Source organism: Zingiber officinale, chromosome 5B (assembly GCF_018446385.1).
Source record: "Zingiber officinale cultivar Zhangliang chromosome 5B, Zo_v1.1, whole genome shotgun sequence".
NCBI lineage: Eukaryota > Viridiplantae > Streptophyta > Magnoliopsida > Zingiberales > Zingiberaceae > Zingiber > Zingiber officinale.
In genome coordinates, this window is record NC_055995.1 from 119,376,755 (window position 1) to 119,400,285 (window position 23,531).

Here is a 23,531-nt window from a genome sequence, read left to right on the forward strand (position 1 = left end):
TCATGTTCCAAGCTTGGCCCGGCTTAGTCTTCTTTAATAAACTGCCTTCTTCCAATAAATATTGGAAGGAGTATTTTTTCTATATTCGTATGCCCGATCAGGCCAATTTCCGGACCAAGTGGCAGGTCGACCTACCCCCCACTCCTGAGCTGAAGAAGTTCAAGACCCGACCGGACTACCTCCATGCTGCAAATATGCTAGTCGGTCTGCGGCTTGACATCAATAAGCTTCTGCACGAGGGAGTGATGTACATCTTCGGCCTGAGTCCTATACGGACTCCTCTTCCAAGCAGCTTCGATAAGAATTTTACTTGGGCATATGCTTTGATTGTTAACTGATTTCTCTTCTTTCCTTTGCAGCGGACATCGTCATGGAGTCGGTAATGGCTGGCATTTTGAAGAAAAAGGCGGCGGCGCTCGAAGCCGCGGCAGCAAAGGAGATGGAGGCGCTCGACATCCAGCCGGTCGGCTCGCATGAAGGGGAGAGCGGTACTCATGAAGGGTCGGCCGCTCAGGCCTCTCATCAAAACGAGGCGAGAGGAGCCACCCCCAGTGGAGGACCAACTGTCCAGGAGGAAGGTTCCGCTCGGGAGGAGGAGCAGCCTCGACAAAAGAGGCGCCGAGCGGAGACTCCCCTTCGATCGGCTGGATCCGCGGTCCAACCATCTGCCCGAGCTACTGCACGGGCTCGTGGCAAGGCTCCAGAGGTCGAAGCTATTTCTTCCGACGGCCCTCTGAATGGGATGAGCCGGCAGCCCCTATTGAGGCTACTCCGGTCAGCATCCTTCCGCCCGCTCGTCAACCAGTCCAGCGTTCAACCATTCATTCTCAGTTTTCGGCGCCGGCCTCTGATCCTCTTCCGACCGCCGGTCAGACGACCCCTGGTCATGGCCGCACTGTACGGGTCACTCTGCATCTTCCGACTGAAGAGCTGCTGCCAGAGGCCGACCGCCCAACCGCGCCCGAGCACACCATCACCTTGAAGGGGACCCTAGCTGAGATGTGGGCCGACGCTCGGGCGCGCGTCGCGCTGATCCCCCTCCGAAATTTGGCCAATAGCCACATGCAGGAGGCCACGGGGGTAAGTTTGTTTTCTTCGAAGTTCAGTATGCATTATCTCCGCTCGGCCACTAACAACTTCTAATTTTCTCTCGCCAGAGATGGGTGGAGGAGATAGCTGTCTCCAATCGCCTGGTGATGGTGGACGAGGAATTAAGACAACTGAAGGCGGCTGGCGGTCCGTCCGGCTCTCAAGGCCCTTCGTATGCCGAGCTACAAAAGGAGCTGAAGAAAGCTCAAGATTTGTTGGCGGCCGAGCAGAAGAAGACAGCCGATCAGGCCCACGCCTTGGCCGAGTTCGAGCGACAGGTCAAATCGCTCGACACAAAAATAACCCTGGCCACTACTCGCAAAAACACGGCTATCTCCGACCTGGAGAAAAAGAATGTGGAGGCTCGGGGTCTAGAGCAGAAAGTAAAGGAGCTGATGGACCAGCTTGACGGCGAGAAGGCAGGCCGCTCGGCTGATGCAGTCAAGCATACAGACGAGCTGAAAACTCTGCAGGAGTCCCTCGCTGCGTCTCAATTGGCCTTCAAAGAATACCAAGAGGCCGAGCCGAGCCGGGTCGCTACTCTGAGACAAAATTACATCCGCTCGCCCGAATTTTCAAAGAAGGTTTGCGAGCGGATGTACACTGCCTTTGACCTCGCCATGACCGCCACCACCACATATCTGAAGTCTAAGGGTCTTCTTCCGGACTCCACTACTATTCCGGCCGGCGATCAAGTGGCGCTCCTGAACAATATTCCCAAGGACCTTTACGATTATATTGAGTAGACGTTTTTATATGTAATTAGGCCGCTCGGCCAAAAAATGATCCTTTTTTGTACTTAGGCCGCTCGGCTCAAAGTTTTATTTTTAATGCAATGCTTTCCTTTCGCGTACTTTGCCCCTTTACCAGCCAATGTGTGTTGTCCGCTCATCTATTATCACACCTCTAATATCCGAAAATCCCTAAGTATTGGGTGTGACCCTTCCGCTCGGCTAAATATATAATATTCCGCTTTGATAGCAGAGATCGCTCGCTATATGCCGATGAAGTACCTTTGGGTACAGAGCCGAGCGGATCGAATACAGGAGCGGTCGAATGATATTGACGCTTTGATAGCAAAATTCCTTGGACACTTGCCGTCCTTATTGCCCTCTTCCGCTCGGAAGATTTATAGACGCCGGCTTGTCTCTCGATTTTTAACGTCGGAGCTCGACGGTCTTCCGCTCAGAAGGTTTATAGACGCCGGCTCGTCTCTCGATTTTTAACGTCGGAGCTCGACGGTCTTCCGCTCGGAGGGTTTATAGACGCCGACTCGTCTCTCGATTTTTAACATCGGAGCTCGACGGTCTTCCGCTCGGAGGGTTTATAGACGCCGGCTCGTCTCTCGATTTTTAACGTCGGAGCTCGACGGTCTTCCGCTCGGAGGGTTTATAGATGCCGACTCGTCTCTCGATTTTTAACGTCGGAGCTCGACAGTCTTCCGCTCGATGGGTTTATAGACGCCGACTCGTCTCTTGATTTTTAACGTCGGAGCTCGACGGTCTTCCACTCGGAGGGTTTATAGACGCCGGCTCGTCTCTCGATTTTTAACGTCAGAGCTCGACGGTCTTCGATGATGAACTTGTAGCTCGGATAATATACTCCCGGCCGCTCGGCACGGGGTCTTCGCAATCGAGCATTTGGCTCGGATAATATATATTCCCGGCCGAACGGCGCGGGGTCTTCATAATGCAAGATTGTAGCTACCCGCTCGGTCCGCCAAAATCATGCATTTGCTTTGTTCTAATAGATTTTATTCCTGCATTTCAAGTATACAGCCGAACGGAAAGAATATAACATATATTACATTTGGCACACCTTTCGCCCCGCCCGGTGCGCTTCCCCTTGAATGCCGATCGGATCGTTATCTCGGCCCCTTGGTGAGATGTTCTCCGGTCGACACTCGGATTCCGCTCGGCCTCCTGACGCCGACGTCGCTTGTTGCTCCATCCGCTCGGCTTGCGACTTTTGTCTTTGTTCCACAAGCTTCGCTGCTCTCGTCTCGATCAAAGCGTCGAGCTCCTCTGTGGAGAGCTTCACCGAGTGCTGTCGTCCAGCTTCGTCCATTTCTTTCGATCGGATGCAAGAGCGTTCCCACAGACGGCGCCAAATTGATCCTGTCCGAACGCTGAATCAACGGACGATGGGCACGTGGTGTTCTCCTAGTTGCTGATGTAGATCTCCGACCGGCCGTACAACGCTCCGGTGAACCTGCACAGAAGTCGGGCCGGGAAGAGGTTCCCGGCGACGACCCTCCGACGCTCAAGTCAGGCAAGCAGGCAATAAAGAAGTGGCTCCAAAAATCATAGCACGCGTACCTCTGGTGAAGTGCAAAGCTCCTTATATAGAGCTGGGGAGGAGCTCAGGCACACATACCTAGGCAAACACGTGTCCTCAGCCCATACCCCAGTAAGGGTCTGTCAGCAAGCTTACCTGACACCATACTGCTACAGTCCAAGCATGCCTTCGATGGGATAGCGGAACCCCTTGTCGTCAGATTTGGAGTATGACCGGATTATAAAGCATGTCCGCTGTCAGAATATGTCCTTTGTCCTTTTCTCCTTACTCCCTGTCGGGCGTCCGGCCGGCCAGCACTTCCGTACTCCCTGTCGGGCGTCCGGCCGGCCAGCACTTGCCTTACGTTCGGCCGGCCATATATAGTGATCTACTTGGGAGATACTCGGTAATGTGCTTTGTGGAGACTGTTAGCAGTATGCTACCTTATGTCTTCGGCTGAGCGTGCCATCCGCTCAGCCTTATAATCCTGTTTGACGAGCGTCGGAACCCTAACTCCTCGTCGGGTGCCTTTGACTCCTCTGGGACCTCGCTCGGCCGACCGGTCTCCTCTTCTCCGGTCGGCCATTCGGCCCTTTGACTTCCACGTGGTGTTGACTTCCCAGAACGGGGGTCCCCTGTTCTTACCGCCGGATCATGTGCTAAAGCGACCATTTGGAAAATGAGTAGTTGAGTCCCAACTCATTGTGTGAGATTCATAGGTTTATATATACAAACCTAATTTTATACCCTTAAGACTTTCAACTGTTTCTTTTATTTTTTTTTATTTTAGTGATGCTATTTTAGCATGCTACCAATAGCCATGAAAGATTCGCCAATATGGTACATGTCTAAAAAGTAGCTAAAATAAGATTGAAAGATTCTGATGGGAAAGGAAAATTTATTTTTACACTTATTTTATATTCACAAGCCTTTCTTTTTTGGCTTTCTAAAACAAAGTGCGTAGCGGAATATAATTAAGTAAGAAATAATAAAACAAGACACGATTGATTTTACTTGCTTCGGAACCTTTATTGACTCATATTCCAAGACCTAGGTTTCTTGGACCTTTTCGATGGATAATCCACTATCAATTGTAAAATCAATACAGATAAAAAAAATGTAACAACCTTACACTTTCTTAAGTAATAAATAACTTAATTAAGATGTTACCCAACACATAAAGATGAAGATCGAGATTAAGCTCTAGTGATGGAGTTGGTCTAACTGTAGCCAAGTGTAGTAGCGTCATAGTAGAGTGAAAGCACAATGTCGGAACATCCTAACGATCAAGGATGCACGTTGAAAAGTTGATTCAAAGCCTTTGCTCGAAGCCCTCTTTTAAACAGTATTGGAAGCGCCTCTAAGGGTCCAGGGCGCCTCCAATAGCGCTTAACTGATCGCAACCTCCGATTTTTATCCGCGCGAGGGCGCCTTCATTAGTTCCAAGGCACCTCCAATGTGCTCTGAGACGCCTCTATTAGTACAGTTGACACTAATAATTGAACTTTGGTTTTGATGAACGATAAATAGTTAAAGTTAGATTATGTGTTATCTGATACCTTTACCGAGTGTGCAAGAATTGACGGATCTAGAGGACCTAACATTAGGCTGAAGCCCAGTTAGGTATGAGAACCTGATAATTGTCATAAAGCCCAGATAGGTCAAAGTATGACTCGATATCTGGCAAGAAGTCTAGTTAGGTCTGTGGGATCTAACAACTGGTTGAAGTTTAGTTAGGTCTACGAACCTGACAGCTGGCAGGAAGACCTAGTGGGTCAAGAGGCACGTCAAATGATTAAAAATGATAAGTAAGATAAGTCATTAGAGGAGAGTAATCCAGTGAGGACAAGTCCCAATAAGATTATAGGCGCCAGTCTAACTTACATCCATTTTGGAAGTCTAAGCCAAGACCATGAGTAGATCCTAAGACATGATCTAATTAATAATTATTTTATTTTAATTATGCTAACTCTGTTTTGTAGATTATTTTTTGTTATTGGGCTAACATGAATTTACATGATTGAATTACAAATAACCACCTTGGATAAACAATGTCTGAGGCGCAAATAATCACCTTGGATGAGCAGTTTCTAAGGAGACACCCTGGATTGAGAGGAGGCACCCTCGGACGGATAAACTTCGAGGATAGAAGTTTGCTATGCGAAGACATCTTAGAGCGCATTAGAGGCTCCTCGGAAGTGCGTTGAGACACCTTGGAGCATTTGGAGAAGCTCTCGTGCAGATAGAAACCGAAGGTCTCGAAGCTAATAAAATCCGAAGTCTGCACGATCAAATTTGAGATTGGAGGTGCCTCAGATAAGGGTAGAGGTGCCCTCAATACTCCTTATAAATAGTGTTCAGCCAACACTTGAGGAAGAACTTCCACACGCGCTCTAACAATCATTCCGTGACTTCATTTTCACGCTGCGGCTATACCACTACTCTACTGCACCCAACCACTGCCAGAAGACTGACATTAGGGCTGGATTTTTTTCCAAAATTCCCGACCCTTCCCGACTCCCAACCCGTTTCCGTCCCGAATTTTTCCCGACCCGATGTTTCCCGACCCGAGTGGTCGGGATTTTTCCCGACCCGACCAAATTTGGGAAAAGGATCGGGGCCACAAGTTTTACCCGGCGGGATTCCCGACCCGACCCGAATATATTAATAATAATTTTTAATTAGACTTTTAAAAAAATAATAATATAGAAAATTATGCTTAAAAGTTAAAACACACAAAAAAAATAGAAAAGTAATAAAACTAGGGTACCCGTACTTCACAATTCAGTGAGTTCACGCTGAAAAATCACGCCGCACACGAAGCTGTACTCCCTTTGCTGTTCGCCATTCACCACTTCACCCTTCGCCCTTTGCCCTTCGCCCTCGCCCTCGCCCTCGCGGTCTCGCCCTCGCCCTCGCGGTCTCGCCCTCGCCCTCGCGGTCTCGCCCTCGCCCTTCGTCGTTCGCTGGTCGCCGACTTATTCCACTAGATCCCTAGCCCTCGTCCCTAACAAGTCAAGCCGCGCTGCCTCCCCTGTTCCCGTATCGAGTCTTCACGGTTGACGTTTCCCTCCCTCCCATAGTCTGTGCTCTACTGGCCAGTAAGCCAAGGCAACAAAGAGCCACATTTATCTATAAAGGTATTTGCCAAAACTTTGCTGCAATTGCTACATTAGTTTTCTATTCTAATTTCTATGTACTCGATCTCCATTGAGACCTCGTGAACTACTCATTCACCTTGCAAATAAAGTTTACAAACTATGAGCTGTTAATTTCGAATTCATTGCAAATAAAGTTTACCGACCAACATTTACTGGAATTTTTATTTCTTCTTCTTTTGAGGTGAATCTATTTTGCTCGATCTTGTCAGATAATAAAAAGTTCTTATGAAATGTGAGTAATTGTGAAGGTTGCCATTACTTTTATTCCTCCAAGACAAGTAAAAGAAATTTAATTACAAGATAAAATACTTTACAGGTAAATTCAATTGAATTAAAAAAAACTAGGTTTGGTTAGTCCCACAAAATTAAACAGATAGGATTTATTTGACATAATTTATTTATCTTCAAAAGATATGAATTACCTCTCTAATTTTCATGTTATCGAACCTGTTAACTTCTGTTACTTTCTTTTAGGGCATACTTGAGGAATAAAAATGGTATTTCTCTTAATTATATATACCATGAGTTTGAAAATAATATCAAAGATTATGAAAAGCTTTTTCATATGTTTTTTTTCAAAATACGGCTGCATTTAATTAGTGAAAAATATTAACCATCTGAGCCTAATTAAATATTTTTTTTTAATATGCCATCTTTTTAAAAACTCTAAGAAAGGTGCTATCTGTTTCATTATGAAATGAAATGTTAGGTTAGAACATTGCTTCTGTTTGAATCTTGCTGCAGTAAGCCCCCATTGCTATTTTTCTTAAATCTTGCTCCCCTAGCATTATCTTTTTAGTAATATTTGAATGTTTCTAACTGTGCTATCTGATTCTGAATGATATTCGTATTATTGTAGCCGTTTATAAGTTCATTCATGGATGCATCTAGCGGAAGTGGTAGCTCTCCTTCCACCACTCAACCTCAACCTCACACTGACACAGTATTATCTCCATCCAAAACATCAATCATTCATGAGGAAGTAGTAGATATTGGAGGCAAAAGGAAAAAAGTAGCGGATGTATGGTCACACGCCAAGAAAATTATAAGGAGAAATGACAAAAATGAGGTCACTGCTGTTGTTGCTATTTGCAATTATTGCAAAACTGAAGTTCCTGCCCATAGCAAAACACATGGTAATAATGGCATTGATGGGCATGTGAAGAAATGCAAAAAGAATCCTCATAATGTGGTGAAGTCAGGTTCTTCTCAACCAATCTTAACACAGTCATCCATGAATAATGCTTTGACACCCCACATCTTTTGCCAAAAAAAGCTTGAAGATAAGGTTGTTGCATTTGTTGTTAAAGATGAGATGCCATTCAGGGTAGTGGAAGGGGCAGGGTTTGTAGAGATGATGAAGGAAGCTCAACCTCGATTCAAGATTCCCAACAGAAAGAAAATTACATCTCTTGTATGGGATTTATATGCACTGGAGGTGGCTAAGATAAAGAGTGTCATTGGTGATCAAAGGGTAAGTATCACGACTGATACTTGGACCTCAATTCAGAATATCAATTACATGGTAATCACAGCTCATTTCTTGGACAATGATTGGAAGTTGCATAAGCGAATAATAAATTTTACCAAGATTACCTCTCACAAAGGAGATGACATTGGCAAAGTTTTAGAAACGTGCTTGAGCTATTGGGGGATAGATAAAGTTTTCACTATCATAGTTGATAATGCTAGCACGAATGATAAAGCGGTGGAGTACATGGGAAAGAGGCTAAAGGAAATGGGCACTCTATTATTTGATGGTAAATACTTGCATTTGAGATGTTGTTGTCATATTATAAATTTAATTGTCAAGAGTGGGTTGAAGTTTCTTAATGAGTCAGTTGAGTCCATTAGAAACTGTGTGAAATACATTCACTCTTCTGGCGCACGATTGGACCAATTTAGGGAGTGTGCTATTCTATTGAAGATGGATAAAATGTCAACCGTTCCAATGGATGTGCCTACGAGATGGAATTCCACCTATACAATGCTTTCTGTAGCATACAAGTTTAAAAAAGTGTTTGGTAGGATGGCAGAGAATGTTCAATTTGTTGAATACTTTGAAGAGGTAGATGGTTCAGAGAAGAAAAAAAGAGTGGGGCCTCCTATGGAAAAAGATTGGGAGAAGGCACAAGTCTTTGTGAATTTTCTCAAGAGGTTTCATGATACTACATTGCAACTTAGTGCTACCAAGAAAACTACATCACCCTTGATTTGGGAGGAAATAGTTGCAATGAGGATGATCATTGATGAGACAATACTTGACACTACTGATCCTTCATTACAAGAAGTTGCTAAGAGAATGGAGAGTAAGTTCAAGAAGTATTGGGGTAATCTTGAGAAGGTGAACAAGCTGGTTTTCCTAGGTCACATTCTAGATCCTCGTTATAAACTTCAAATGATTGGGATCCATTTGGGAGATATGAAATTGGATGCTAGTAAAATACAATCCTTTGTTGATGGTTTAAAGAATTGTCTAATGGAGTTGTATCATGCATATAAAGGGAATTCACCTTTGGATGATATTAATGGGATTGATGATGGAGATGTTGACAAAGATTTGATGGAAATGTATAAGAATGATCCCATTAAACTAAATTATCATCTGAAAATGGCTCAACTAAGAAAAGCTCAAAAGCAAGCAGAAATAACTAATGAGGTGGACAAGTACTTCTCGGATCCTTTTGTGAAATGGAGCTCAAGCTTCGATATTTTGGAATGGTGGAAAGGAAATACAACGGCATTTCCAGTCTTGTCTAAGATTGCCAAGGATATTTTTTCAATCCCTTCATCTACTGTTGCTAGTGAGAATACTTTTAGCCTTGGGAGGAGGGTTGTAGATCCATTTAGGGCATCATTGCATCCCAAAATGGTGGAGGCACTAGTGTGCACTAGTGACTGGCTTAGAGGTGAAGAAATTAACTTATACAAGGAGCCTACAGAAGACGAATTCAACTTTTATAAGGATTGTGAAGAAGTGGTCACAAGTAAGTCAATATTTACTTGTTTATCTTGGTATAGACTATAGACTATAGACTATAGATTATGCTTATATGATATTTGTTGTTTGTAGGTACCCTCATTGCTTAATTGTGGATGCTCCTGCTTACCAGATAAAGGCAGATATTGAAGAATATGAATATCATCAACACTAGTGTTTTGTGAATGATGATCTTTAAGACATCTACTTAGTTATCTATTGACATTTTCATAATCAAGTTTCTAGTCATTTATGAAGATGTATATCTTTTTATTTATGACTGTTGCAGTGTTGCTATCTCCATCAATGTGTATCTTTAAGACTCTGCATTTTAAGCTTATTCTCTTTTTGTTGCTACTCCTCTATTTTAAACTTCAATGATTTCATTAACATTTCTCTTCATATATATTAGACTACTTTGTTCATTTACACGAGCTTTTAATGTGGTGAACATGATGTTAATATGTTATCACATGTTGTCAACTTGTCATATCTGTCATTTGATACATTGTTTTTCGATACATGCATTAGCTTGTGGATTAAACCCGTCCAAGTTTTGACTTTTGAGGCTATTTCTTTGTATTTATTGTTTCTTGTGAAGTGCAAGTTGACTTCATGTGAAGTGCAGGCTGGCTTCATGAAAATGTCATTTTCTGATGACACATTTGATGTAGTCTATGCAATTAAAGCAACTTGCCATGCTCCAGATGTGCTATGTAGTTCTATCTACTTCTCTCATTTTTGTAGATATTCTTATGACTTATGAATGGTTTTCAATTTGATTTAACAAGGTTGGCTGCTATAAGGAGATCTACCGAGTGTTAAAGCCTGGTCATGATTTTGCCGCATATGAGTGGTGCATGACTGGCCATTACAATCCAAGTAATGAAAGCCACAAAAAAGCCAAGGCTGAAATCGAACTTGGTAATGGACTTCCTGATGTTAGAACTACAAGACAATGTCTTGATGCTTTGAAGCTTGCAGGGTTTGAGGTAAATAATAAATGTGGCTTCTTATATCTGTAATCCGTATAACCTTGTTGGCCATCATTTGTGTACTCATCATGTTCCCTTTTAGGTTATATGGGAGAAGGATCTTGCATCCGATTCTCCTGTACCTTGGTATTTGCCTCTGGATACAAGTCGATTTTCGATAACTAGCTTTTGTTTGACAGCTTTTGGCCGATTTATTACAAGAACTATGGTACAATATTTTCTATTTTCTAAGTTTTTTTACATTTCAAATTGTGTTTTATTATAGTTGATGCCATCCTACTTTGCAAGTCAAGGCATTGGAATTTGTCAGAATTGCCCCGGCAAGAAGCAACAGAGTTTCAGCATTCCTTGAAAAGGCAGCTAAGGAACTTGTGGCAGGAGGAAGGTAAATAAAACTTATCATGCTGCAAAATATATATATTGCATATGATGAGTAGTGTTGATGCCAGCCAGCTTAGTCAAAACTACTTATTATGTTATGCATTTTTTTCTTTGTGACAAATTATTAAATCTTATGCATTGACACTGTCTTTTGTTCGAGTATTGCAGGATGGAGATCTTCACGCCAATGTACTTCTTTTTGGCGAGGAGGCCTTTTTTAGATCATTGAGAAAGACAGCTATAAAGCATGTATTGAAAGACATAACTATGAAGCACTTAAAGTTCTCATTCTGCTGTAGCGTTTGGAAAAAGTGTTATAAATAGTCAACAATGGAAGTCAGAACTCTTTAAGGTGTAAAATTTCCTTCTGCTTCAGCGTTTGAAAGGTACTGTCAAACCTTTTCAAAAATTATAAGCTCCATAACATCTTGTGGAAGAATCTTTTGATACTGATCTCATTCAAATTGGTTATTTTTATTCTTTTCTTTTCTGAAATGTAAGACTATCTACTTTGGATTGCGAGAATTGTCAACTCATGATGTTGGCAATTCAAGTCCTTTAAAGTTGCTTCATGACACCTCGAGATCGTCTCAACCTCTGCAATATACAATGTGCAACATGATCTTTTAATAGTTTGAAACACTCCAGTAATTTAGTTTGAAACACTCCAGTAATTTAGAATGGTGGCGGCGATTGACTGGAAGAGTAGGATCTGTTGGATTGCAACGTCAAGAAAGCTAAATTGAAGACGGATGGTTTCATGATGTCTCTCTCTGTATAATGAAAATATTTAAACATTCGGGATATCATCTCCCTACCCGACGGGATCCCGAACATTCGGGATCCCGAACATTCGGGTCCCGACACTTGTCGGGTACGGGATCGGGAGAAAAATTGATTCCCAATTTTTATCGGGACGGGGATTGGGTAAGATGGTTACGGGACGGGTCCCTACCCGATTCCACCCCTAACTGACATCAACACACGAGCTCATCCAGATCTTCATCTTTTGATGTTGGTAACAAATTTTCTATTATTTTTTTTATACCTACATAAAGGAAGTGTAGTTTTTTACACTATCTTATATTCTTCTTGTACTCGATTACTCTATCGGAAGTTTACTGGTAGAGATTTTAGTTGATTGCCCATTGATAGATGCGAGGAACTAAGTCTTAGAGTAGGAGTTGCTGAATGCTCTAAACTAAGTAACCAACCGTATTTTGATTTTTCTCGTGTTTTATTTTCTTTTATTCCGCTACATCGGGACCCCACATGGCGGGAGCTTCATGCACTGGCCTACCCTTTTTTTTTACTCTATTGCACACTCACTTGTTTTAAAAGTTTTTAAAAAAAGATTTTTAAATACACGTGATTCACCCTCTCATGTGACCAATGGTCCTACAACCTCCATGCAACGAACTTCTATCCTTGAATCGTATCTACGTGAGGGAGACTCCGCACTATCCAGGACGCCTCCATTCAGCTCTACCCCCCCCAATTAGCTCTGAGGTGCCTTGAGCATTTTCATCTGAGACTTATAATTTGTGCACTTTAACTCCTATAAAACATGTTAGTTTAAATACCAAAGATACCATGCAAAATAAAGTTAACACATAAATAAAATAAATTTATCACTTAGATCATATCTTACCAAGACAAGGTCTAATCATGATCTCAACTTAGATTTCTAAAATGGATCTAAGTTTGATCATCACTTATTATTCCCTTAATGGGGAATATGTCCTCATTGGATCTCTCTCCTCTAGTGCTTACCTCCAATTACCTGCCAAACATATGGTCCTCCAGACTTATATGAGCTTTCTCTAATTATGCTTAGTGTCTGATCAATCTGATCTACTAAAACTTTCTTGCAACACGAAGTTAGCATAATATATATAAAATATTAAAGTAAATCAGTTTTAGCATCTTTTAAAATTCACTGGTTTGGTCGATGATGCACTTCTCTTATTAGGACTTTCATCATCTAGCTTCATTATTAGGATCTGACTTCACTCATTAGAACTTCCTCTTGTCTAACCTCCAGTTAGGACTAATTACTTAGAAGACTTTTCACCTGCTAAACTTCTAGTTAGAACTTACCCTTGCCTAACCTCCAGTTAAAATTGTCACTTAATAGACTTCTCACCTGTCTAACCTTTGGTTAGAATTTACCCTTGCTAGTCCTCTAGTATTGACTAGACTTTTCTTTTCCAAATATCAAGTCATGTTTGGATTAACCTTGCCCCCATGGGCTTAGCTGAGTTGGTAAGTGGCAGGTTGATTGCCACATAAGGTATTGGGGTTGAATCTCGGGGCTGATGAGGCGTAAATCCCTACAACCCATGTAAACCCCACCTGCCACTTGCCTTCTCGGTCATCATGATTTACCTTATTCGTGTTGGTCCTAAGGCGAGTTGGCGGGGGCGAGCGTAATCATCTTTTACCACATGTTTGGATTACCCCTTAGTCAATCTGACCTGACAATGATATATTGTCAAATATTAAAATCCTAGAGGTCGATTATAATAATAGTTAAAACATAATTATGAAACATGAATATAGATAAATATTTTGAATTAAATATGCTCTTATTATTTTATCTGGGACAAGAGATATGTTGATTAGCAGAGTAGTATATCCTCGTGAATAGTTTGAAATAAGTTGATATATATCCTTAACAGGTGTATGACTATAAACTCTTATTTAATATGCTTATTGGTCACATAATCTATTTGCTTATATAAAATTGGTGGTATATGATTATGATTTATTTATATATTGAAGAAGTCTAGCCTTTATATGTGAGTGGGAGATGTAAAAAATTTATAATGGCTAAATGAGTCTTCCACGAGGATGGACTCCATCAGACCTAAGATAAATTTAAATATTAAATTTGAATGTAAATATATGAGGGGTATTTTAGTCATTAGGGAGGAGTAGGGTTGGGGTTAAAATGGGGCACTGTAGCACAGCGTGGTGGGGGGATGCTTGGCCCGAGAAGCTTGGGCGCCCTTCGACGCCATCCTCGAGCGCCGGTTGCTGTTCACAGTTCTCCTTCTTCCTCCTCCTCTCCTGCTGCTCACCGACTCCATCGTCGACCGCCACTGTTTTCACTGTCTTTGTCACAGCGTGCATAGCCTGCCGCTGGTAGCTTCTTCACGAGTTGCGCCGCCGCTTCACGCATGCAGCCGCTCCGGGCGTTGCCTTCCTTCTCTCCCTCCGGCCGCAAGCACCTCCTCTCTTCCTCGTGATTCCGCCACTGGACAGGCACGACGCCGCCTCTCGTGGCTATCGCCGCTGCCTCCAGCGGCTGGCGTCGCCTCCAGCGGTCGGCGCCGCCTCCTGCAACCTTCGCCTCCTCCTGCGGTCGTCGCCGCTCCTTTCCCGGCCGCTGCCACCTTCTCCCGCAGCCGCTGGCCCCACCTCCGGCAGTCGCTACTGCTTCCAACAGGGGTCGACCGCTGCCACTGCCTCCGGCGGGTGCTGTCGCCCCCAGCGGCCATCACCGCTACCTCACGTCGCCTCCGGCAGCTACGAATGCCACTGCCGACGCTCCCAGTGGGCATCGACACTTCTTCCAGTGGCCACCGGAGCTTCCCATCGCTGCCGCCGACGCCGACGCCTACAGCGGGTGTCACCTCCAGTGATAGACGCTGCCCCCGCTCCTTCCGGCACCCACCGCAACCTATAGTGGCTGCGAGTGCCACTACAGACGCCATCGGATAGCCTCCTCCGTCGCCCTTCGGGCGGCCGCCGTTCGAGCGCTCAGGTATCGTACTATTTATCTATTTCGGCCTGCGAGCCGATATGGTGTCCGACCTTCAAGGCGCTATGCTATTTCGGCCTGTGAGCCAATAGAGTGTCCGACCTTTATGCCACTGTTGTATTCCGGCCGCCGTTCGAGCGCTCAGGGCCATGACAATCTGATCAGCACCGCGATCAGTTCACCCATCCATCCGAGGGTACCTCCCGGGGCCAGGGTACGCCCCTATATTCATATCTCATTTACGTCATTATTCTACTATTCATTTATTCGATTGCTTATGCATTATTGGGATTCACCTCGAGTATCAGGGAACCAGAGATCGAGGCGACCCGGTCAATGGCTACAGGTGTTGTTGACCAGAGGATTCCGGGCGACTTGGTCAACACAGGAGACAGCTCACCATCCGGGTCATGGAGATGCGGTCAACATTCTGGACACGTCATTCCGGCAGATTCGTCTTCTCAACTTCCCGACAGGAACAAATTGGCGTCGTCTGTGGGAACGCACCTGGGCGGGAACGTGAAGATGGACGATGCCAAAAAAGTCTACCATCCTCATGACCTCGGTCAGTTTTTGCATTATCTTTCCTCTTTCAGTTATATGATTTGCCCTAGTTCCTTGATTGAGGACCCCGCGCCGATTGGCCGGGTGTATATTAGCCGAGCCCCGAGCTCGTTGACGAAGACCCCGCGCCGATTGGCCGAGTGTATATTAGCCGAGCCCCGAGCTCGTTGACGAAGACCCCGCGCCGATCGACCGGGCGTATATTATCCGAGCCACTGGCTCGATGTCGAAGACCCCGTGCCGATCGGTTGGGCGTATATTATCCGAGTCACAGGCTCGATGTCGAAGACCCTATGCCGATCAGCCGGGCGTATATTATCCGAGCCACCGGCTCGATGTCGAAGACCCCGTGCAGATCGACCGGGCGTATATTATCCGAGCCACAGGCTTGATGTGGCTCGATGTCGAAGACCCCGTGCCGATCGACCGGGCGTATATTATCCGAGCCACCGACTCGATGTCGAAGACCCCGTGCCGATAGGCCGGGTGTATATTATCCGAGCCACCGGCTCGATGTTGAAGACCCTGTGTCGATCGGTCGGGCGTATATTATCCAAGCCACAGGCTCGATGTGGCTCGATGTCGAAGACCTCGTGCCGATCGGTCGGGCGTATATTATCCTAGCCATAGGCTTGATGTGGCTCGATGTCGAAGACCCCGTGCCGATCGGCCGGGCGTATATTATCCGAGTCATCGACTCGATGTCGAAGATCCCGTGCCGATCGGTCGAGTGTATATTATCCGAGCCACCGGCTCAATGTCGAAGACCTCGTGTCGATCGGCCGGGCGTATATTATCCGAGCCACAGGCTCGATGTGGCTCGATGTCGAAGACCCCGTGCCGATCGGCCGGGCGTATATTATCCGAGCCAACGACTCGATGTCGAAGACCCCGTGCTGATCGGCTGGGTATATATTATCCGAGCCCCGAGCTCGTTGGCGAAGACCTCGCGTCGATCGGCAGGGTATTTATTATCCGAGCCCCGAGCTCGTTGACGAAGACCCCTCGCCGAGCGGCCGGGTTTGAGTTATATTTGAAGATCGTCGAGCGACGACGTTAAATCCCAGAGTTGAACCGGCGACTATAAAACCCCCGGCTTGAAGACCGTCGAGCGGCGACGTTAAATCTCAGAGTCGAACCGACGACTATAAAAACCCCGACTTGAAGACCGTCGAGCGGTGACGTTAAATCCCAGAGTCGAACCGGCGACTATAAAAACCTCGGCTTGAAGACCGTCGAGCGGTGACGTTAAATCCCAGAGTCGAACCGATGACTATAAAAACCCCGGCTTGAAGATCGTCGAGCGGCGACGTTAAATTCCAGAGTCGAACCGGCGACTATAAAAATCCCGTCTTAAAAATCGTCGAGCGATGACGTTAAATCCCAGAGTCGAATCGGCGACTATAAAAACCCCGACTTGAATACCGTCGAGCGGCGACGTTAAATCCCAGAGTCGAACCAGCGACTATAAAACCCCGGCTCGAAGACCACTTCATGGACCAATTCATCGGATATTCTATCTCCCCGTTCGGGGCCGAACACTCTTCACGACATCTATCTCCCCCGTTCGGGGTTGAGTGGTCGTCACTGGTCGTGGATCAGCTTATCAGATATTCTAGCTCCCCCGTTCGGGGTCGAGTAGTTTTCGTGAGCATTTATCTCCCCCGTTCGGGGTCGAGCAGTCTTTAACAGCATATCGGATATTATTATCTCCCCCATTCGGGGTTGAGTGGTTGTCACTGGTCGCGGACCAGCTTCGGATATCTTATCTCCCCCGTTCGGGGTCGAGCAGTCTTGGCGAGCATCTATCTCCCCCGTTCGGGGTCGAGCAGTCTTGGCGAGCATCTATCTCCCCCGTTCGGGGTTGAGCAGTCTTCACTGGTTTCAAACTAGCTCTAGATATTTTATCTCCCTCGTTCGGGGTCAAGCGTTCGTCACTGGTCTAGGACCAGCTCCAGATAATTTACCTACCCCGTTCGGGTCGAGCATGCGTCACTGGTCTCGAATTAGATTCGGATATTCTATCTCCCCCGTTCGGGGTCGAGTGACATCTATCTCCCTCGTTCAGGGTCGAGTGGTCTTCACTGGTCTCGGACCAGCTTCGGTCTCTTGGTCGCATTTTACGGCAATTTGATCGACATTTTATGATCACCCGGTCGGCATTCTCTAGGCCGCTCATACAGCACTCTCATAGTCATCCGACCGGTATCGCTTAGTCATCCGTTCGGCTAGACACTTGAACTACTCAATCGAACGCTCGACATTTTCTAGATGGTCCTGTCAGCATTTCGCGGTCTATTGGTCGACATCTACGAGGTCGTGTGCTCGACATCGCTCGTCCGCTCGGTCTACTCCCGCATGTTGCTCGGTTTACTATCATCGTACTCGCCGCTCGCTTAAGGTTGTGTCGCTCGCTTAGCATCAGTTCGGTTATCGACTTGGTCAGCTCGGCACGATTACCATCTTATGTGGCACCATAACTATAGCGACCGCTCGTGAAACATTATATGAGGGTTGCGACGATTTAACTTCGATATTGAGAGTGATTCAGCCTCTGCGGTAGATTGTCTAGTCAGTCGGACTCGCGCTTCTTTCGACTAGACTGGAAGGGGAGACTTGTGATCCGGATATAGTGAGGGGCATGGGAGTAATTAGGGGAGGAGGGAGGGGTATTTTAGTCATTAGGGAGGAGTAGGGTTGGGGGTTAAGATGGGGCACTGTAGCATAGCGTGGTGGGGGGATGCTTGGCCCGCCGCAGCTAAGGAGAAGCTTGGGCGCCCTTCGCCGCCATCCTCAAGCGCCGGTTGTTGTTCACAGTCCTCCTTCTTCCTCCTCCTCTCCTGCTGCTCATCGACTCCATCGCCGGCTGCCACTGTTTTCGCCGTCTCTGTCACAGCGTGCATAGCCCACCGCTGGTAGCTTCTTCACGAGATGCGCCGCCGCTTCACGCACGCAGTCGCTCCGGGCGTCGCCTTCCTTCTCCTTGTTGGTTGCTACTCGGAAAGCCTAGAGGTTCCACTGTACAAAAATTTTGTACAAAGGTCTGAACCTTTTCCTAGCTACCATGTGTTCTTTTAAATTAAATTTTGGATCGCCTGCGGAACTTAACACGTTTGATCCAAAACTTAATCTATTTGTTCTTTTAGGTTTTGACTTGGATCTCCTGCGGAACTTAACACGTTCGACCCAAATCACCTTAAGTTATTAATTTCATTAAATATTAATTTCCATAATCGGTTCCCAGTATTGACGTGGCGAGGCACATGACCTTCTTGGATATGGGAGCAACCACCACCGACTAGACAAAATCTTTTATAGAAAGTTAATATTTAATTTCCTAAAATAACTTTAGGTTAACCGAAAAGAACAATCAAATCACAAGGAAAAAAAAAATAAAAGAACACAACATCAAAAAACATATTCGAAATTCTAGAATCGTAAGCCTCTTGTATTTGGTATTATTTCCAAAAATAACTAGTATGATGCGGAAAGAAAAAATACTAGTTATACCTTTTAGAAAGACCTCTTGATCTTCTACCGTATTCCTCTTCTAACCTCGGAAGTTGTGTGGGCAACGATCTTCCAAGATGAGAAACCACCAACCACCTTCTTCTCCTCCTTGCTAGGTTCGGCCACAAAAAGCTTAACCAAGGATGAAGAACAAAACACCAACCAAGCTCCAAGAGATGCTAGATTTCTCTCCTTCTTTTTCTTCTTCTTCTCCAAGTAGTATCCGGCCGCCACAAGAGCTCCAAGCCTTTGAGAGTTTCGGCCACCACAAAGAGGGAGAGAGGAAGAGGATGGCCGACCACTCCAAGGAATAAAAGAGGGAGAGAAATAATAGAGGTTGTATCTTGTGAAGGCACTCTCACCCCTTCTTTTATATTCCTTGGCCTAGGCAAATTAGGAAATTTAATTACAATAAAATTTCCTTAATTCCCTTGACATGATTTAATTGAGAAAAATAAAATAAAATTTCCCCAATTAATCTCTAATGGCCGGCCACATTAAAAGAGATAAATTAGACAAGTTTTAATCAACAATTAAAACTTCCTAATTTGTTTCCGGAAATTTTAAAAAATTAAAATTTCTCTTTAAAAATCTCTTCATGGTTGATAAAAAGAAATTTTCATAATTTTAATTTTATCAACATGTGGATAATTTTAAAGAGAAAATAAAACATCTCACCAATCTACAAATAAGGAAAGAGATCTAATATCTTTCTTTAATCTTTTATAGATCTTTTACCAGAGAGATATTTTAATTTTAATTCTCTTTAATAAATTATTTCTTCCACATAATAAAAATTAAAATTAAAATTCCTTTTTAATTTAATTTGGCCGGCCCCCACTAGCTTGGGTTCAAGCTAGGGCCGGTCACCCCAAATTATACCTAGGCCGACCCTAGCTTGGTTTCCAAGCTAGCTTGGCCGACCCCCTTTGGGTGGGTATAGAAGGTGGGTATAGGTGGGTATAGTACTCTATAAATAAGAGGCTACGATAGGGACCGAGAGGAGGAATTGGTTTTGGTCTCCCGATAAAATTAAGCATCCCGTGTTCGTCCCGAACACACAACTTAATTTTATCAATAATAATTCATTCCACTAGAGAACTATTATTGAACTACCGCACCAATCCCAAATTACATTTTTAGGCTCTTTCTTATTATGAGTGTGTTAGTCTCCCTGTGTTTAAGATATCGAATGTCCACTAATTAAGTGAGTTACTGACAACTCATTTAATTAATGTCTTAGTCCAAGAGTAGTACCACTCAACCTTATCGTCATGTCGGACTAAGTCCACCTGCAGGGTTTAACATGACAATCCTTATGAGCTCCTCTTGGGGACATTATCAACCTAGTATCTCTAGGACACAGTTTCCTTCTATAATCAACAACACACACTATAAGTGATATTATTTCCCAACTTATCGGGTTTATTGATTCATCGAACTAAATCTCACCCATTGATAAATTAAAGAAATAAATATCAAATATATGTGCTCGTTATTATATTAGGATTAAGAGCACACACTTCCATAATAACCAATGTCTTTGTTTCTTTATAAAGTCAGTATAAAAGAAACGACATCAAATGGTCCTACTCAATACACTCTAAGTGTACTAGTGTAATTATACAGTCAAGATAAACTGATACATAATTACATTACGACCTTCTAATGGTTTGTTCCTTTCCATTTTGGTCGTGAGCTACTGTTTATAATTTATAAGGTACTGATAACATCATCTTCTTCATGTGGCACCACATACTATGTTATCTACAGTATAAATTAATTGAACAACTACAACTAAATGTAGACAATTTGACCAAATATGATTCTTTATTCATAATGAATGTTTACAAAGCTTAGACTTTCAGTATACACTCCAACACTCCTCTCCCTCCGGCCGCAAGCACCTCCTCTTCTCCTCGTGGTGCTGCCACCGGACGGGCACGACGCCGCCTCTCGCGGCTATCGCCGCTGCCTCCAGCGGCCGGCGGCGCCTCCAGCGGTCGGCACCGCCTCCTGCGGCCTTCGCCTCCTCCTGCGGTCGTCGGCGCCTCCTTTCCCGGTCGCTGCCACCTTCTCCCGCAGCCGTTGGCCCCACCTCCGGCAGTCGCTACTGCTTCCAGCAGGGGCCGGTCACTGCCGCTGCCTCCGGCGGGTGCTGCCGCCCCCGGCGGCCATCACCGCTGCCTCACACCGCCTCCCGCGGCTACGGATGCCACTGCCGATGCTCCCAGTGGGCATCAACACTTCTTCCAGCGGCCATCGGAGCTTCCCATCGCTGCCGCCGACGTCTACAGCGGGTGTCGCCTCCGGCGATAGCCGCTGCCCCGCTCCTTCCGGCACCCACCGCAGCCTATAGTGGCTGCGAGTGCCGCTACAGACGCCTCCGGATAGCCTCCTCCGTCGCCCTCCGGGCTGCCGCCGTTCGAGCGCTCAGGTATCGTACTATTTGTCTATTCCGGCCTGCGAGCCGATATGGTGTCCAGCCTTCGAGCCGCTATGGTATTTCGGCCTGTGAGCCAATAGAGTGTCCGACCTTTATGCCATTGTTGTATTCCGGCTGCCGTTCGAGCGCTCAGACCATGACAATCCGATCAGCACCGCGATCAGTTCACCCATCCATCCAAGAGTGCCCCCCTGGTCAGGGTACGTCCCTGTATTCATATCTCATTTACGTCATTATTCTACTATTCATTTATTCGATTGCTTATGCATTATTGGGATCCACCTCGAGTATCAGGGAACCAGAGATCGGGGCGACCCGGTCGATGGCTACAGGTGCTGTTGACTAGAGGATTCCGGGCGACTTGGTCAACACAGGAGACAGCTCACCATCTGGGTCATGGAGATATGGTCAACATTCTGGACACGTCATTCTGATAGGTTCGTCTTCTCAGCTCATGATCTATTTGCTTGTATATGATTATGATTTATTTATAGATTGAAGAAGTATAGCTTTTATATGTGAGTGGGAGATGCAAAAAAATTTATAATGACTAAATGAGTCTTGCAAGAGGATGGACTCCATCATACCTAAGATAAATTTAAATATATATATGAGTCTTCCATGATGATGGACTCCATCAGACCTAAGATAAATTTATATATATATATATATATATATGAAAAATGATATGCACAGTAAAAAAAACTTAAGGAAAACCTTAAGGATAGACACATAAAATGATGGGGCCCATAAAAAGTGAAATGATGGGCCATAACTTTATGTGTCTATTCTTGAGGTTTTTCTTGAATTTTTTTTCTTGTGCATATCATTGCTCTCTCTCTCTCTATATATATATATATATCAAAAGAAAGGTGTGTGAGAAAAAATTGAAAAAGAATTCTTATTTTATTACGAAAACGCCCCTACTTCATTCTAATTTTGTAAATAAAAAATATCATAATTATTAAATATTTGGATTGTCAGAATTAATCCTTTTCTGTTCGTGATCAATGTCAGACCATTGAGACATTTCTATCGCCCGTGAAGGAAGGTTAGTAAATTAACTATAAATCATCCTAAATCAAATGATGTCTTTTTATTCGATTTTCTAGTTAATTTTCCGTCATACCAACTTCCTTTGTCACGACATGTCTAGATCAGCCTCTTCTTGTGGAAGTACCCCTTTAGGTGCCGCAGCTGCAAAGCCGAAGACAAAATGCACACAACGACAGACATCAAACTGAACAACGCCACCCTGTAGTTCGCCTTCTCACTATCATTCTTCATTTTTTCTCCCCTGCAGAATCCATAAACCGAAACGCAAGTCAATGAGTTGCACGTACTCAAATGCCAAGTCGAAACTAAATTACGAACACAGAGAATTAGTACTGTTCTTACTTGCCGACCAGATGCAGCATGCGTTGATGGATCAATTTCGCATACACCACCACCTTCCTTAGCCCAAGCTCAACACCCTTTGGAAATCCACAAAGAAGCTAAGGTACTCGAATAAGAATTAATGAATTTAAACACAAGTTCCAACTCATAACGCATCATGCATGCCTCAATGTTTTCCTTCTTGGCAATGGCTTCCCAGTCCTTCGCAGCGAAACCGATCTTCCAGTCGATGTTAACGCCTGTTTGAATGCTCGTGTTCTCCGTACTGTCCAGCGTGAAACAGAGTTTGTAGGTGCCTTGCTCACTCGCGGCGAATCCAAACTGGCCTGTTGTTATATTTTCTTGATGGTGAAGGGTGTTCTCCGACGGCGAAGTCACCTGGAATTGAAATAGCTTTAGAATCTAGAAATGCCCATAAAATCGATGTCGCGGGCTTTCACCTTGACGGAGACGGTGGGCGTGACGTCGGACTTGTTCTGGCGGGCGACCGCGTATTCGGCCAAGGTGAGGACGCCGGCGTCGAGATCCTCCCAGATGCATTTGGTGCCGTTCGGCGCCGGCAGGCTCAGCCACAGCGCCGCCGCCGAGGGGGGCTTGACCAGTGCGGTCAGTATCCAGGTCGCGAGCAGCAGCATCATGCCTGCCGTTTCGTCCATTTTTTGTTGCTCCCTTAATTCTGGATGCATCGCATTAGTAGTTGGATTTGGCTTAATAACTCCAGTTAGATTCTAATTAACTGCGGGCATTTAATTCTTCTTTCGGTTTTGGATTTAATTAAATACACCATTAACTCTTCTAAATCTGGTTTCCAAATTTCGTAAAGAAATTAAAAATTAATCATTCTCTCTTTTTTCCATTTATATGCTTATCCAGAATACAAATAAATAAATGACTTTGAATGGATCACCACATGGGCATGCTCTATTCAGGAAAACAATTATTATGTATTTATATGTGAAGCTGA

The 23,531-nt window shown here is 44.7% G+C and overlaps 1 protein-coding gene across 1 annotated transcript; it reads right to left on the reverse strand.

Moving 5' to 3' along the window:
• Nucleotides 1–22,321: 22,321 nt before the first annotated feature.
• LOC121986980 (transmembrane emp24 domain-containing protein p24delta4-like) lies at nucleotides 22,322–23,253 on the reverse strand. Its single transcript, XM_042540900.1, has 4 exons — nucleotides 23,008–23,253; nucleotides 22,733–22,945; nucleotides 22,568–22,665; nucleotides 22,322–22,466 (listed from the first exon to the last, which is right to left on the reverse strand). Exons 1-4 carry the CDS (start codon nucleotides 23,251–23,253, stop codon nucleotides 22,322–22,324), a joined length of 702 nt encoding a protein of 233 aa, XP_042396834.1.
• Nucleotides 23,254–23,531: the final 278 nt, after the last annotated feature.